Source organism: Myiozetetes cayanensis, unplaced genomic scaffold, assembly GCF_022539395.1.
Source record: "Myiozetetes cayanensis isolate MyiCay16 unplaced genomic scaffold, myiCay2020 scf9, whole genome shotgun sequence".
NCBI lineage: Eukaryota > Metazoa > Chordata > Aves > Passeriformes > Tyrannidae > Myiozetetes > Myiozetetes cayanensis.
Window position 1 is genome coordinate 31,687,289 of NW_026088185.1, and position 16,371 is coordinate 31,703,659.

The window sequence follows — 16,371 nt, forward strand, 5'->3', positions numbered from 1 at the left end:
ATTTAAAAGATTTATGTTATAATACATATCCTTACTTTAGTCTATTTGCATCTGAAAGACAGGATGTTTAAATGCAAAGTATTATTCTCTAGGCATCTTCTTCTAAAGTACTTCCAATTCACTTGATTTTAACATCACCTCCCATCACCACCTGTCTTGTCCCATTTAATTGTGCTCAAATTGAGAAAAAAAGTCTCAAATCCTTCAAACAACACAGAATGTTTAAGCAGCACAAGATTATCCAGTTGCCAGTTTCATTATTTGTTCAAGCAGAGTAGGAAAAAAATATACTTGTTTAGGAAGAAAGTCTGTTTGTGTAAGCAAATATCTTAATATTCTACTAAACATCAGCCAAAAAAAAGCCCCTTTAATATGCATCAAAACAAATATCTTTTAAAAGCAAATAAAATATTTAAGTGATGCATTCCCTTCCTAGCATCTGGTCTACACTAAAATAAAACCACAGCCTGATGAGGCCAACGGCAGTTTTCCTCACAGGAATAACCAAGTTTCCATTAATGAAAAGTGATATTTAAGTTTGCCTTCAAACAGTTTAGCCAACATGCAGACAGCCTTAAAAAGAACATAATGCTGAATTAGATGGTAGTCACCTTTATCTGAATCATAGGTACAAAGATAAAGAGACAAACAACTTTAATTCAAAGAACCTGCATCCCCTCTGCTTCTTGAGAGATCAGAGCAGGCTCAGCTGCAAACATTAACGGAAGAAAAAGAATGGATTAATTTGAAGATAGTGGACTTCAGGGATCCTAACTAATAAAACAGTTATTCTTTTCAGAAGGATGGTAGAAATGAATCAGACTATTGCAGTTTCACAGCAATAATGAAGAGCTGCTTGAAAGATCTGAATACGTAATAGTTAAAATTTTATGGAGTGACTGGGTGCATCCCTCTGCAGACTGGCTTTCCCTCACCCTTCTTTTCTAAAGCATGCCTCCATCATCTTCAAAGTTTATTTCAAAGGTTTCTAGTTAGTGTAGCAACATTACCGTTCTAAAAAAAGAGGACCTGGGGAAATTCTCCCTTAAACAAAGATTAATGTACAATAGAGCAAAATATTCTAAGCAAGAATACTCACAGGGTGGATTTATTTTGTGTATATTACTCCAGGAGTCTCATCAGAATAAGTAAAATTGAAATGAAGGATCACAGAATAGGAACAACAGAAAACTAAAAAAGAAATATCCTTAGCATTTTTATTGAAGAATTTCAGACTTAACTGAACACTTTGTGGTTTTTTTAAATGGTTTTTTGGATTCTGAAGAGAATGAATGCAAATTTTACAAACACAAAAACCAGATGAGAACAAATTTTATTATTGCTATCAATGGTTTTTGCAACGTTGCCTAGAAACACAGATTCATATCAGAGGAGCAGCATGGCAAACACTGAGGAAAAAATCCATAAAAAATGCCCAAACAGAAAGCCCTAAAGACCCCAACAAACATAACCACTGAAAAAAACCCCACCTCCATTTTTTTTCACCTTATTAAACTGAACTTGTACTTTTCAATAATTCAGCAGTCCAAGGGAATAAGTTAATATTCAGTCTTGACAGAAAATATACAACACAAAATGCCATTGTATCTTTTTGATTTTTTTGATTGTTTCATTTCTGTTCGTGTGACAAAAACAATAAAAAAATTGTATTCGATGTACAAGATCTCATCACGTATCATGAAAACAATAAATATCTAAAAACCTTACACCTGTCACATGAATGGTTTGTCTTAAATCCCAGTTCTAAAATGGTTCTCTTGCAAGTGGAGTTCTGGTCTAGCCCAAAGCTCTGGCCCAGGCAGGGCAGGAAGAAATTCAAAAGCATGTCCAAGCAGGCTAAGCACCCAGCTGCTTAAAGGCATCATTTTTTTTTTTTTTTTTTTTTTTTTTCTCTCTTTATCCAGGTTGATCAAACCCATTCTTGTTGTTCAACAGAAACAACCAACCACATACTGACTTATCAATGGCATGTACTTTTCGAGAAGTGAAGACCTACGCTTAGAAAATTTTTGGGAATTCCAACAAATGCAAAATCTCTAGAAATGAAAATTTTCCTCATTGCATAGAATGATGGCATAAGCCTTTTAAGGCTGGAAACAATCCTTTAGCCAAGAGCCCATCATGTTCACAGAAGAAAGAGCAGTTTTTGCCTTAGATTATATCCATTCAAGTTATCAACAGGTCTGATCAATGTTTCTGCACCAAAGTACGTTCTTCCCATTTTGGGGAAAGTATGTTCCCATTTTGAACACATTTTATTTGTGCATCATACCTGGAAAACTGTTCTTGCAGCCCACGCATCTGAGCCCGGCTCCGCTCCGACTCCAGGGTCACCTCCCGTAATCTTTTTTCACTCTCGAGTCTCAAATGTCTTTCTTCCTCCAACTCATGTATCAGCTTCTCACGCTGAAATATCACAAGAAGTTATTTATTTAATTATACGCATAAAACACACTTTTAGGAAAAATTAAAGATTTAATTTAGGAAAAATCATTAAAAAAATCAAAACAATGACCCTAACAATCCAGTCCCATCAGTTTTGTACAGAAATTTTACATAGAGATAGAAAGTTTCATTTTATATTTCAGAATATCCCATCACACTGAGCTACCCTTACAGATGTCAGCATATTGAGAAGCAAACACCCACCCACTCCTTCCAGGTTCTTTTTCTTCACTTCCATTCAAAACAAATGTAAAAATTATATTTGAGACCTACGATCACTCTTGCTTGAATGCAGACATGGGAAGCATGAAAGAGTCAAAAGGACAACTTGTACCCATCCCTTAACGTTTCAACCTTGTGGGCAGGAAAGGACTTGACTCTGCAGCCACTTGTTTCCTTGTTTTGGCTGAGAGGAGGATCCTTACCAGCAGGACAGAGTGTATTTGAATCTGTTTACTGAAATACTATGACAATTAATATGTTTTAAAAACTTAGTACCAATCAAATGAATATGAAAGCGGTAAAAGTTAATTTTACTAACAGTTCTCAGAAGCAAATAGCATATGAGTGTTGCTAATTATTAAAACATAGGACAAAAAAACCCAACCCAAAACATACAGCACTACCTGGATAAATATACATATGTCATGGCCTAATTTTTTTTCTTGTAAACAAAGAACACCATATAAAAGGGCAGCTAATGATTTTAAAGCCCTCTTCCAAAAGTAGCTAAATGTAATTAAAGAGAAGTAGTGGAATTAACTTAAAAGTTATAAAAAATGCTATTGGAATTAAAAAATGTGTGTACCGCCTTTTCCATGTGACCCTGTTAAATGGAAATGAAATTAAATTAAATTTTTCCTTGTGAATTTAAATGGGACAACACATTAGTAAAAAAACCCAAGCATTTTAAGTGGCACTACATTATACTCAGTCAGCAATGGGGTTCCAAAATCTAAGAACAGGTAAACCATTGCAAAGCTACAGTGGGTTCACCTCCTGTACACTTTGTGCCTATAGTGCAGGGCAATTTGTAGCCTGTCAGACAGTCTGACACAGTTCCATTGCTGACCTAAATTTTCATGACACACCTGCAAAAATTTTTATAGAAATTACACATACAGCTTCATTAGTAAATAATAAAGGTATCTTAGTGTCAAGCCATTAAACGGGGGAGACAGGTTATTTGTACAAATCTCGCAGCTATAAATCTTTCTGGATAATAATTTACAATAGCAGTAACCAAGGGACCAAAAGTATGAACATTACCAAGTAGAAAACAGATCTTAAAGACAGTGATAAATAAGCAGATGCCACAAAGGGAGGCTGCAAAGGTTTAAATGAAATATCTGTATGCTTGTGAAAAAATGGGGAGAATTACTCAGAGAACAGAAGGGTTCTATCTGGTTGGCCATATGTAATATCTGGAAAACGCCCAAGAAACAAACTCCTAGCAAAAAAAATATATTGTTCTAACTAAATGATCTAATTATTGTCCTTAGTGTTGTATAACAATGTCCTACCCCGTGCTGAGTAATCCTTGGTTTCTGCCACAAGAAGTAGAGCAGAGAGTTCAGCACCAGGCAGAAGATACACAGCAGCCCTACAGAGGACAGCTCACAGAGGATAACTCAAGGCTAATGATACGGGAAGAATATTCACAGCAGTCAGTATTTCTCCAGCTCAGATCCCATCAGTGCCAGCTTCAAACTTATACTGCTCCAGAGGCTCTTGCTGAAGACTGTTAGCATCTTATACAAGAATTTCACTGCTGCTAAAGAGATATCTAGAGCTCCCAGAGGTAGCAAGGAAAATGGCATAAAAGAAATATATAATTACCACCCAGGACTTAAGAAAAGCTTTCAGAAAATACTGGTGTCTACAGAAACTGGGCTTGAAACCAAATATGCAACTTTCCCTACAGAAACTGTTTCCTTTGGAGGAAACTCAGGTACTGCTATGCAGACCTGAGTGGCTGAGTTGACTCAAAGCATCAGGCTGTGCCTGAGATACCTGTCACAGTAACAGTTAAACTATGACAATGGGCTGAAGACCAGAGATTCAGCCATGCCTTCAACACTCGTTCAGTGTCACTGCAGCCACAATGATCTTCTTCTGATACAGCAACTACCTCTGATGCAGGTTATGCTCTGCTCCTCGAATAAATCTTCCTTCTACATTGTGTGCAAAAGCAGACCTCCCTGGGGTAAGAGAGACAGAAGGGGACACTTTGGAAAGCAAAGGAGTATCCTCTTCTCCATCTCATTGCCAGGGTGTTTGCAAGGTGCTCGCAGTCCCCTCCTGTCCTGTGGAATGAACGTGCAGCACCTCCATGCACGGCCGCGCTCCCGCTGATCACAAACCCACACTTTCTAGTAGAGCACTGGCTATACAGTAGAGATTTACAAGCCCAAACTTTCCCCTACAGGTCACAGAGCTATGTAAGCTATTTCTTGGTTTCATTTACCTCTTGGTGATAGGTCAGAGAATGTTGCTGCTACCATTTACTCGTTCTATTCATGTGGGGAAATCTGTGTTATCATCCTACACAAAAAGATCAGCACATCCACATGGGCTTTCTTGAGTTTTTCTTAAGAAGAAAGGATGTAGGAATTACTTTAAGGAAAGTACTCTTAAACCAGCAACAAATTCACATTACAAGAACAACAGTGTTACAGAAATTAAATCCCTAAACACTAGGAATTTCTGGAATGAGTTGAATGCCCAGTTCCAATTCAGCCACCTCAAGGGCAAGCATCACAACACAGTATTTGTTATATGATGACATACTGCTGCTGCACGAAATTCAGGCTCCTTTCAGGATAAGGGATGAACAATGTACAAGTCATAAAGCTACAAGACCAGAAAGGTCAAGTCATAAGGCTACACTGGCCTATGGCCCTGAAATTCTGGATTCTCTTCCCAGCTACAAAAACCTTCCTGTATGAATGGAGCAAAGACTTGTCCGCAGGAAAACTGCACAGCAACAACACCATTGGCCTTCACTTTCATGATTCTACACAAGAATTTACTGGCAATCCTGTGGCACTTCTGCCATTTCTTGCAGGCAGAAAGCAGATCTGCTTTCAGCCAGATCACAGACATTAAATAAAGTAGGGAGAAAAAGGAGTAAGAGACCACCCACATTTGGGGTGGTCTCCAGGACACAAAATACTCATGTACACTACCCAGAGAAAGTATCTCCCAGCAGTAGTGACCTTATCTACCAGAGAAGAGAACATTTTTACTCAAACCCAGAAAAGCCATAATGAAGTGTCAGAAGAGAAAAGTGAGCCTAATGTACAGAAAGGCCAGGATTAAACTGAGATTTTTTTGTCTCCTGGAAGAAGAAGACATATCCTTGAACTCTGTAGAAATTTTGCACTGTCATAATGCCCTTTATAAGCTCCTCTGTGCTAACCCCACTTTATTCCTGTGAAAAATAAAGGTGTGTGAAAAGAAATGAATGCAGAACCAGTTCAAGGTTTTATAGTGAATACAAGCTTAATAGGAAGTGCCATGGGAAGAAAAGGTTAAATAAAAAAAGTATCATGTGAAATGCATCAGTTCCTTTTAACACCAGAAAAATCATTGCCATCTTCCAATGAAGTTATGTGTTCCCTCTTGCCAATTCCTCTTTAATTGCAAGTTCTTCTCTCCATGAGCTCTGCTCAAAGTATTTTTCCCTGCTTTCTCTCCTTGCCTTCTGCAGCACAGCTGTACCCTTCCCCTCTTAGAAGCATAACCTTTACTTCATTCTTCCTTCCTCTTTTCAGTCTGACTTTCATCACATCACCCAGTCAAATTTCTGATAACTTTCCAAACGGGTACAAATTTTATGTGAACAAACTAGAGAGAAAAGGCAGGGTTAGTAAACTCTACCGATCCTTTTGTGCAAGCACCGGAATATTTTAACATTGAGCAAATACTATTTGCAATTACTTTTTCAAGAACATTTCAGCAATCAAGTTTCACCAGCTACTCATTATGCTCGTGAGCCAGCGTTTGCACTTCAGCGAGCTCCTTTTTGTGTAGCTGTAGAAATGTTCGTGTCAAAATGTTTCATTTCTCATCCAGTCGGGGACATGTACCACACATTAAGTCATCTTCTCAAAGTTAAGGAAGGAATCCAATTTGAGATATTCACGATCAAAACAAAACGCATGAAAACTATTTATAACTAGATTGAAAATAACACATCCATTTGACAGCAAAATATGGTTTGTTCCTCGGCACCCCATGAAGAGAGCAAGAGACAACACTTATTCTCAGAGTTACTGCTTAACAGCCATGCTCTTGGTCTAAGGACTGACCCCCCATGCAGCCACACAAGAGTCGTAAGAGGAACTCAACCATTTATGTCTCCTTTAACTCCCCTGGGATGTGTCACAAATGTCAGCACATGGTTCTTTCACATTTTACCAAACTGCAAATGTCTTGTCTGTTGAGTGAGGAGACATGAGTGAGGATGGGGCGGGTGGCAGCCCAGGGAGGCAGATGGCAGCACATAGTGCAGAAGGGGCCACTTGTTTCTGAACAGTCTGACACCCAGCACACAGAGCGAACGTGTGGCACATTAAGGTTTTTTATGGAAAGTTTGCCATCTTAACATTTTATTCTTTCAGGGTTATTTTGTTGTTAACTTTATATCTAGACATGGATGACACTCAAGCCTTCCAAGTCAGGGACCTGGAGTTTTACCTCCTTTACCTGTCACTGCATCAGCAGATGTTTCATCAGAATGGTAGGACCAACTCCGTGAAATACTTTCTCCCCACAAGGTTCAAGCATTTCAGTACCTCAAGCAGATTTCTCACTTTAAAACCCTTCAGTCCCCACATTTTGTTGGACCTGCCTCTCTCCTTTCCACAGTGCTGATGACCTCATGCCCTCCCTATTAAAGCTGCTTAGCCAGTAGCTTGTTCCTTGCTGCCTTTCCACCTCAAAGCATCTTTCCCTGCCCCTCCATCATGTGCCACCTCCATAATCTTACTTTTTTTAATGAGAACCAGATGTACTGTACACCTGTATCCAGGCACTGGCTGTGGTAGCTCCTCTGTGAGGTTCCCCCTGGCTCTGCCACAGCCCCAGCACAGGGCACAGCTGAGAACACCAGTGACACTCGTGGCAGTGCAGAAAGGGCCAGTTGGCACTGAGGGGTAAGGAGTGAGGGGAGAGGTGTGAGAGACAGCCCTGTCTTTATCTTGACTTATGAGCCTTTCTGTCATTTTTTTTCCCCAGGTCCCACCGAGGAAGGGATGCAAGAGCATGGCCGACCCAAGGCTGAGGGCATCCCACCACACCAGAGTATTTTATTTTTATCTTTTAAATTTATTTTTTACCTATCATCATACCACTCCTTTGATCAATAATGTTACTGTATGCAAAACAGAAATGTGTCTGTGAGTCAAGATTTAAAGCTATAGTTAACTGCAAGTGAAGAATTAGAGGGATTGGGTACACACATGCCATGCATGCTACACAGGGCATTGCTATTCATCAGGGAGACAGCCCAACACTTACATGGAAACTGGTTCCTCCTTCTGTTTAGCTTATGTTTGAGTCTTGTGAAAAGCAATTCTTCACAACAGCTAGATATAACTGGACTGATTAGTTCAAATATCAGAAATGTCTTAGAAGGGACACACACGTGGCCTTAAGTCATTCAGATTACTTTATAAGTAACCCTATAGATAAAAGGGCAACTGCTTAAGTAGAAATAAGATTCCTCTGTATTCTTGATTTTTTCCTCGCTTCCCCAGTCCATCGTAAGAAGAGGTTTACTATAGTACTACTAATTATGCTAACATGGGAGCACTATTTTGTCAAAAAAATTCTACATGAGAATATTTAACACAGGCTTAATGTTGCTCAAAATCAGGCTAATAACCTTCACATTAAATTTTTAACAACTATTTTAAAGCATTTGCTAAAGAGGGTCACAATTTCTGTGTAATTAATATTGATTTCAAACAGATACTTTGCAATGAATTTAAATGATGGGAAGAAAAGACTTAAATATTTTTTGGTTAGATTTTGAAGTACCATTAAGTCATTGATAACCTAAACTGAGTATTTATGTATTTATTTTTAATGCATTTTCTGTTGCTATGCATCTGACACCTTGCCATAAAAGTCATAATTTAATAGAATCATAGCCTGGTTTATAGCACGAAATCCTGCAAGCCAGAGAGAATATAGCCCTGAAAGCAGACAATGAAAACAGAATGAAGCAAACAAATAGCAACTACTAGAAGCACACTAAAATTAGTTTTTCTAGCAAGTCAGTACTATTATGAATAAATATACACATTCAAAGTATTCAAACCCACTATTTTATCACCCTTGTATGCCCTTTTGCAAGACCACTGCAGACAGGAGCCATAGAAAAACCTGAGAAAAGAAATGAGAGAGAGAGATGGTGAAACAGTTCCATTTTTCAAGAATTAATTATGAAATATTAATTGAAACAGAAACTAGAATTTTCTACTTGGTCTCCCAGTTGGTTTAACAAAGTAACTCATTCTTTCCAATGCAATGAATATTTAATTCCCCCAACATAATGCATGGTGATAGAATGATATTTGTTCAAGTGTCAAGAATGTGCCTGAGCTCCAGCTACCCACGGCTGAAGCTGCTGGGTACAGGGAAGTACAAATGTTCTCCACGTTACAGGTGTTTTGTGAGAGCTTGTGTTTGGGTCCTGCAAATAAAACAGGTCAAGGAGTCCAAGGTGATTCATCCTCACCCCTCTTACGCAGAAGATGGGTGAAATCTCTTTGGTGTGGTCACCTCCAGAGGCAGCTGGACCTGATTGTCACCCTCCTGCAAGGCCTGGGCTACCATGCAAGGTCGGAGCTCTCTCTCTCAACTCTCGTTGTGCAACCTGGACCCAAAACCAGCACACAGGAGACTGCAGTCCTCTGTCTGACTGAACTTAATTCACTCACAAATGACAAGAAAAAATGTGATTACAAGAACAAAGAGCATGTGTCATTTTTTATTTCATCATAAACTGCACAGGGTACTGTATTTTTGTTCAAATTAAAATGAGTCAAACTTCAGTGTCCTTTGTTTGCTACTCATCGATCTCTGTTAAACCAAATGTTTCTCATTCTGTAATCAATACTTCTCTGCAAAAATAAACCAAGGCACTGACAAACAACTTTGCAGAACATTGCAGCATTCCTTGTAGTGGACTTTGTCAGCATGAAAAAACATTACCCAAAAGAATGGGGGAAAAAGAAGTGCATTGCTTATTGTGCTTATTACAATTTTTACGGGCTGCTTACAGCTGAATCATTTTACTGAAGCAAGACTTTATTAAATTAGCCAGCCATTGAAACCAGATCTTTCTGTCAGTGGCAGTTAACATGCCTTTGTCCCTTGTTACAGTTTCCAGCCATACTGGGAATACTGACAAATACACCCAAAACACCCAAAGCCTTCCCAGGGATGAAGTTATAGGTGTATTTAAAGCACAGTGAAGCATTAAGGTATAAACAGTAATAACCTAAGCACTTGGAGGGCTCATGGAGGGAGAGGTAACTTTATTTCCACATCTCTTCAAAAAGAATTATCTTTCACCTAACACAGACTTGTACTACACAGGCTAAAGAAGACATTTCCTTGATTTATATTAAGCCTCTACTTTTTTCCCCAATTATTTTGTGATGCAATCATTTTCCCTAAACTTATTCTTGCTACAGCTCTGCAACAGCAAGATATAAATAGTAGAAAAAGCAGTATCCTAATTTTAGGCTGGTATCTTCTAGCTTTTTCATACCAGTAAGAAAAAATGATGGTTCTTTGGAATAGTATTCTGCTCCCAAAATGACAGGCTGCCCAAACAAACCAGGAAAATCTAACTTACACTAAATAATTTGTATTAGCATTTTCTAAAACTGCCTTGAAAACTGTTAAAAATAAATAATTTGAAGCAAATAATTTATTTTCCACTATGAAATTTTTATATGCTAACACATTTGGCCTCAAATCAGACTAGCACACGTATGCCATGACTTTCAGATGTAAACTTCAAGCTTTGCTTGAATATAAGATGAATAGCAAGATAGGAAATGCTTATTATTTTTAGTGACAGTAGTTTACACACTTTATATTCTTGGGTGATAATGTTGCTCCAGAGCAATTCAAGTAAATTAGAATGTTTCTTGTTGTATTTACTCCTTTTGAACAAAATAAGATGCTAGCTTTCACTGTGCACTAGCTCAAAATTGCCACCATGTGGAGGGACAGCAACTTAATTTAGCATTATTTATACTGCATTGGTGTGGCTTTAATTGCATCTGTACGACAGAATAACTGCTGTGTTGAAGCTCCTTTATCACTGCGAGCCTGCAATTAATCTGAATTAGGCAGGCTATTACATGAGTAGTACTGTATATATAGTTGGAGTTGTGAAAACATTTATTTTACAAGAAAAAAAATAATTAAATAACTCATAAAATCTTTTGGCACAGAGCTAGATAGTGAGCACCACTGTCTGCCCATCACTTCAAAGAGTTCCAAAAGGGAGCTCTGGCCACCCAGCAGCTCTTTAATTCCATTAAACACCCAGTGACAGGCCACACAAAATTAGAGTCACCTCGGGAAAAAAAAAATTAAATACCAAAAAAATCCCCCTCCTAGTTTACCGGAAACTAATAGACTCAAATGAGCTATGTGGGCCTCTTTTAGCACCTTTCCTGGAGACACACCTATGGAGATGGTGGTTACACACAACGCCTGACAGCAATTCATGGCCCAATTTCGAAGACTTGGATTGATGTTCAGTTCTTAGCATGATTAATTTTTCCACTTTAGATTAATTTTTCCATTTTCTATTTTCTTATAGCTGGAGGAGTGTAGAGAGAATATTTAGTGAACCTGAAAGTCCCACATAGTCAGATCACGGATTTTTTAAAAAATTAGTAATCTTAAAATTATAGCACTTTAAAAAATGATTTAGCAAGTGTAATTGAGCTTCTAATAGCTTCTACAGACAGTAATTAAAGAAATCTCATTTCTCAAAATTAAATACAATGAAACATTTTTCAAGTTCAAATAAAAATTTGTAAACACTATTAAGGTAGACATAATCTGTATGAACACCTAGTATTCAGAAGTGTGAGGAAAAAAACCTCTGTTGATACTAAAATAAGAAATAGTGGGATTACTTAGTAATACAATGTTGGAAATTTTTTTTCCCTGAAAAATCATAGATTATAATTGTTAATTATAATTCAAATTTTTCCATGAAACATCTTAGATTATAATGGCTAATTAAAATTGCACCTTTTTTCGTAAGGTGACTTGGTTTATATTAATATTTCTATAAAGCTCTATGAAGCTCTTTGCTTGGTTTTCATACCAGATAATATACAATCTCTTTTTACTAAAAACAAAGTTTGCTAATCAGTGTAACTTGTTTACAATGAGGCTTTTTTAATTCACTTGCAAACAAGCAGAAATCCCCAGTCTGTGTCAGTTTATGTTTCCAACTTGTTTGATTCTAGAAAATTTATAATAATGGTGTTTGAACTATAAAACAGCACAAAAGAGTGTATGCAGACAAGAACTTGCAAGAGCCAACCCACCTGGGCCAACAAAGTGTCAGTTGTTTGATTTACCTACAATTTTCTACCAGATCTGCCATTCTTGAACACTTCCTGAAGGGATATCAATGTAGCAATGCAGGAAACAGAAGGTAAAAGGATGTCAGGCAAAACTGGCAAAGGCTCCTGGTCACAGAAATACAACACAGGTTTTATAATTCGAGCTTCTCTCAAGAACAAAACTATACCTGGGAATAAACAACACTGGCACTGAAACATAAAGTAGCAATACAGTTATTGGCCTGCATTTACACATCTAAATACTTTACAGACTCCAAGAACTACACTCACAGAGTTGGATGTTCTACTGAAAGCAAATGTCAAGCCTCTCCAGTCACTTTCTGGTCTTACTGAAACAAAGAGGCCATGGGAGCGAAGTACCCACTCAAAGAGATAGGAAATAGTAAACCCAGGTTCAAGAAGGATCCAGGTTCAAGAACATGCCCAACTTCATGGGATATTGCCTATATTTGGTTGTCAGAAACTCTCCCTTGGATCAGAAGTCTCAAAGTGAGGGCCACAAGATTTGCCTGAAGTTCTCTAAGTACAAGTTCTTTGGACTTTTTGTGACCTACAGCAATGCTTTAGAAACAACTGCACATTGTAGAGATGCACAAGATGAGCCCTAGGCCACATGATTTAGGCTAGGTTCCACATTTGCACTTGCTGAGATTACATTTAATTTTTGGCATGTGTTTCTTTTACAAGTAAGCAACAGATATCTGCTGTCAGTTCGAATGAAATTTCAGCCTAGACATACACTTGAGGAGGAAAGAGGGAAGAGATTCCTTGAGCTCTCTAAACAAGTGTATCTCACAGCTGATACATCTTTCAAAATTACGTTTTTCAAAGGGATTTTTAAAAGAGAGGCATCTTCTGGGTCTTGTCTGCACTGTTTGGAGTGTCTATAAAAGATAATCCCAAGAAATACGTCAGACAGTGGTCAGCTCAGACTCTGAAGATTTGTCAAGTTCCTTTTAACCAGGTAACAATATTTTGACAGGCCACTATGTAAACGTTACTGCAGAACAGTATTTTTGGCATACTTGCAAATGGCTATGAAGTCTAGACAGAGTGGGAAGAGAGAAGGAATGAATTTGTAGTCATACCAGACTTTGATTTCTGGAACATTGACTCCTGTCTATTTAAGGGGCACTTGCTACAGTGGAATGGTGTCCAGCAGAATTAAAACATAGACTGTGAAAGGGCAGAAGACAAGGTAAAAAGTCAGTGAGAGGTAATATCACTCAACCTACACTGTTTACACCTGGCATGGATTTTAACCTATGGAATCCATATGAAGCAATGCAGTATCTGCAGTATTTATTGTTATGCTTTCTGAAGTGTGCAATGAAGTGACACAGGTCTCGAGCATGAGTAACAAGAAGGCCCCAGCCATCAGGTTTCCTCTAGATCGAACTGTAATGGTAGAAGGGGTCACTGCCCCAGACTGATCATTACTGATTGCTAACTGGAGGTCACCAGCCTTTCCAGTCTGTGGAGAACTGCCTGAGGCTCAGCCCAGGGTACAAGGCAGACAACTCAGCTGAACCCCCCAGGCATGTTTGAAGTAACCTGGTGGGCTGTGCAATGCAGCAGAAGATGAAGCACCAGAACAATCCCTACCCCCTCCTCTGGGGTGACAGTAACCCCCCCACAGGGACACAGAAACGTCCTAAATGACTCCTGCTTATCTGCACAGCCTGTGTGCCTGCCTCCTCTGTAACTGCCCAACATGTTCTTTAGATGATATAAATGGTTTCTTTCCTAAAGGACTGAATGCTCACAGAACAAATGGGCATGGGGCTGAATCAAGCGTTTTCCACTTGGATCTGTATTACTGAGATAGGAGTTAGGCAGCAGGATACACACAGGATAAGCATTAGAAAAAACCCACACTTCTAAGAGTTTTATTTGGCTTTTATAGATTGGCCAGTGGAACTCTTCTCTGTTCCTCCAGGGAGCTCTGGGATTTATTCACAGGCTGGAATAGCATGTGTTTTTTGCCCTGATGCTGGGGAACATTAGGACTTCTTCATTTTCTGGACTATTCAATAATGTATTTTTATTTCTTGCTAATAAATAGGATATCAGGGAGTTTTAACTTAAATAGATCTAAGGCTAAAGAAAACGTTTGAGGCTGAGAGAAGTAGAACTCAATCATTCTAGTCATGGGAAGTGGCTCAGAACCATTTGCAGTGCCACCAGACCCCCACAGATCTGGGATATGCCAGTATTTTAGTTTTCACATACTCTCTGCTATTTGCCTTTCTCAGCTGGCACATTCAACACCTCTGGCATCACTCCTTTGCTGCTAGCTACCTTTCCACACAGCATTTCTTTTCCTCAGGCCCTTTACAGCATTGCTCATGAACATGTCAGATCTTATTACAATTTTTCTGTGTTCACTTGTAGAGTCCATTTATGGTCGGCAAGTAACTGCAAAAAAAAAGATACCTTATTTATTTAGCTGTTCCTTGCATGTATTCCAGAGTCCTACCACTTTAGTTTTCTGACAAATGTGTCTCTTTTTCATATTCATCCCTTTAGCACTACAGGCATTGCTATAGGCAGTAGGGAAATGCTGTGGTTTTTCTGTTGTCTGGCACATCCTCGATGGTATTTTTAACAGAGCTGCCACTGCAAAATCTTTCTTAGTGCTGACAATGCACACATGAAGAAGAACTGACTCAACTTGCAGGGGCCAACCTGAGTTGGAAAGTCTGTTACCTGGCAGAACTTAAAAAAATTAAACAACAATTTTGCATGCTGTTTTTAATTCCTTCACTGGTCAAACTGGAGTAATTAAAAGACTTTGTCTCCACCTGATATTGTGCAGCGTCACTTTTCAGTAATAGGTTCATTTGAATGTCTGTTCATGTTTCCAGGGACCAAATTCAGCTCAACTCCAAGTGCCACCATTTTACTCCTTTAGAACCCTTTCCTGTTAGAACAGGTAGGCTGGATACACTTCTGCAGCAGAAAGTCAAAAATGGATATAAACAGTCTGACACTTCTCTGGTCTTCATTTTCATGTTAATCTTTTTACACAGAATTGTTCTGTATCTAACTATACTTTATTCTGATCTGTTAATTGCACTGAATCATATACACATCTCATTTAAGACATTAAAAAAATCTCTTTTTTTCATCTTAACAGTGAATGTTGACAAATGCAAGTATTAGTTTGAAATTCTTGAAGAGAAAAATGTAAAGATGTTTCTTTTCCTGCAGAAAATACCAGCTACTAAAACCAAGGAGTGCAGCTCTCTCCTCTTCTACAATTCAGCATTAGCTGAAAAAAAATCAGCAGCTATTAGGCTGAGTAGAAGTTCTGTTCCTCAACAGTAATACACATAATCACATAGTTAAAACTCCAGACGTTCTCTGTGCATTCTCTACCATGCAGAGCACTGGAACACCAGTCACGAGAGTCGTTCTGAATTTTTTGGTATGTTTTGGCCAGCACACCAAGGTTTCACATCACTTCCACACCCAGCTCCCTCATCTTCCGCTGGGGCAGATGCTCTGTAAAAGCAGGAGAGTGACACCTCTGCCCTGGATCAGGACAGCCCAGCAAGGATGTAGAGGCTTCCTGACTCACAGCTGTACCAGTCTGTCTGTCCACTGGGTGCAAGGAGTATAAAGAGCAGGTTATCAAATTCTTTGTCATTATATCGCCTTTAAGCTTTGGAAAGAAATAAATTCTGTGGCACATTTGCAGTACAGGAAATTTGCTCTTCACCAGTGCTTCTGGGGACTCCTGTAGTATATTACTAAAACAAACAACTCTTGTCACTCACTCGAGACATCAAGTTTGACAACAAATCCAATACAGGAGAAATATGAACAAACTTGTTTAAATGAGGCTGAGGAGAACCACTGACCATGCAAGCAGAGACAAGCACAGCTGGGTTCCTGGGAATCAGGTGCAGAAGTGTTTGTTCAGGTTTCAGTCGTTGTGCATTTGCAGGGGTGAATGCCACCGAGTACTGGTGGTCCTGCTCCTGCCCAGGCACCTAACTGTGCTGCATGAAAAGAGCAAAACTAAGAAAAGTTTCTCCTTCCTGTCTCTGTTCGATTAAACCCATTTCCAGAGCTGATATCCTTGTTTCCTGCGGTTCACAAGGGTGTTTCTGCTGACCTGCTTATGTTCCTTCTCAAGCTCTTCCTTCTAAGATGCATTAGATTGCATGTGTTCTTCACACCTCGACTTCCACTCACCTCCTCTGACCCATTTCAGTTTGTGACTGACAAGTTTCCCTTATCTGCTGATGGAAGATACAACCAC

General features: G+C 38.8%; 1 protein-coding gene across 10 annotated transcripts in view; it reads right to left on the bottom strand.

Moving 5' to 3' along the window:
- Positions 1–16,371, bottom strand: part of NCKAP5 (NCK associated protein 5) — a 396,774-nt gene that overhangs the window by 181,943 nt on the left and 198,460 nt on the right. For 9 of the 10 annotated variants that reach the window (XM_050339951.1, XM_050339949.1, XM_050339948.1 and 6 more), the window contains one exon: positions 2,294–2,427. The exons of the other annotated variant lie outside the window; for it this stretch is intronic. In XM_050339951.1, the coding sequence (XP_050195908.1) occupies positions 2,294–2,427 (134 nt within the window). The remainder of the gene's footprint in view (positions 1–2,293; positions 2,428–16,371) is intronic. 10 annotated transcript variants of the gene reach the window in all.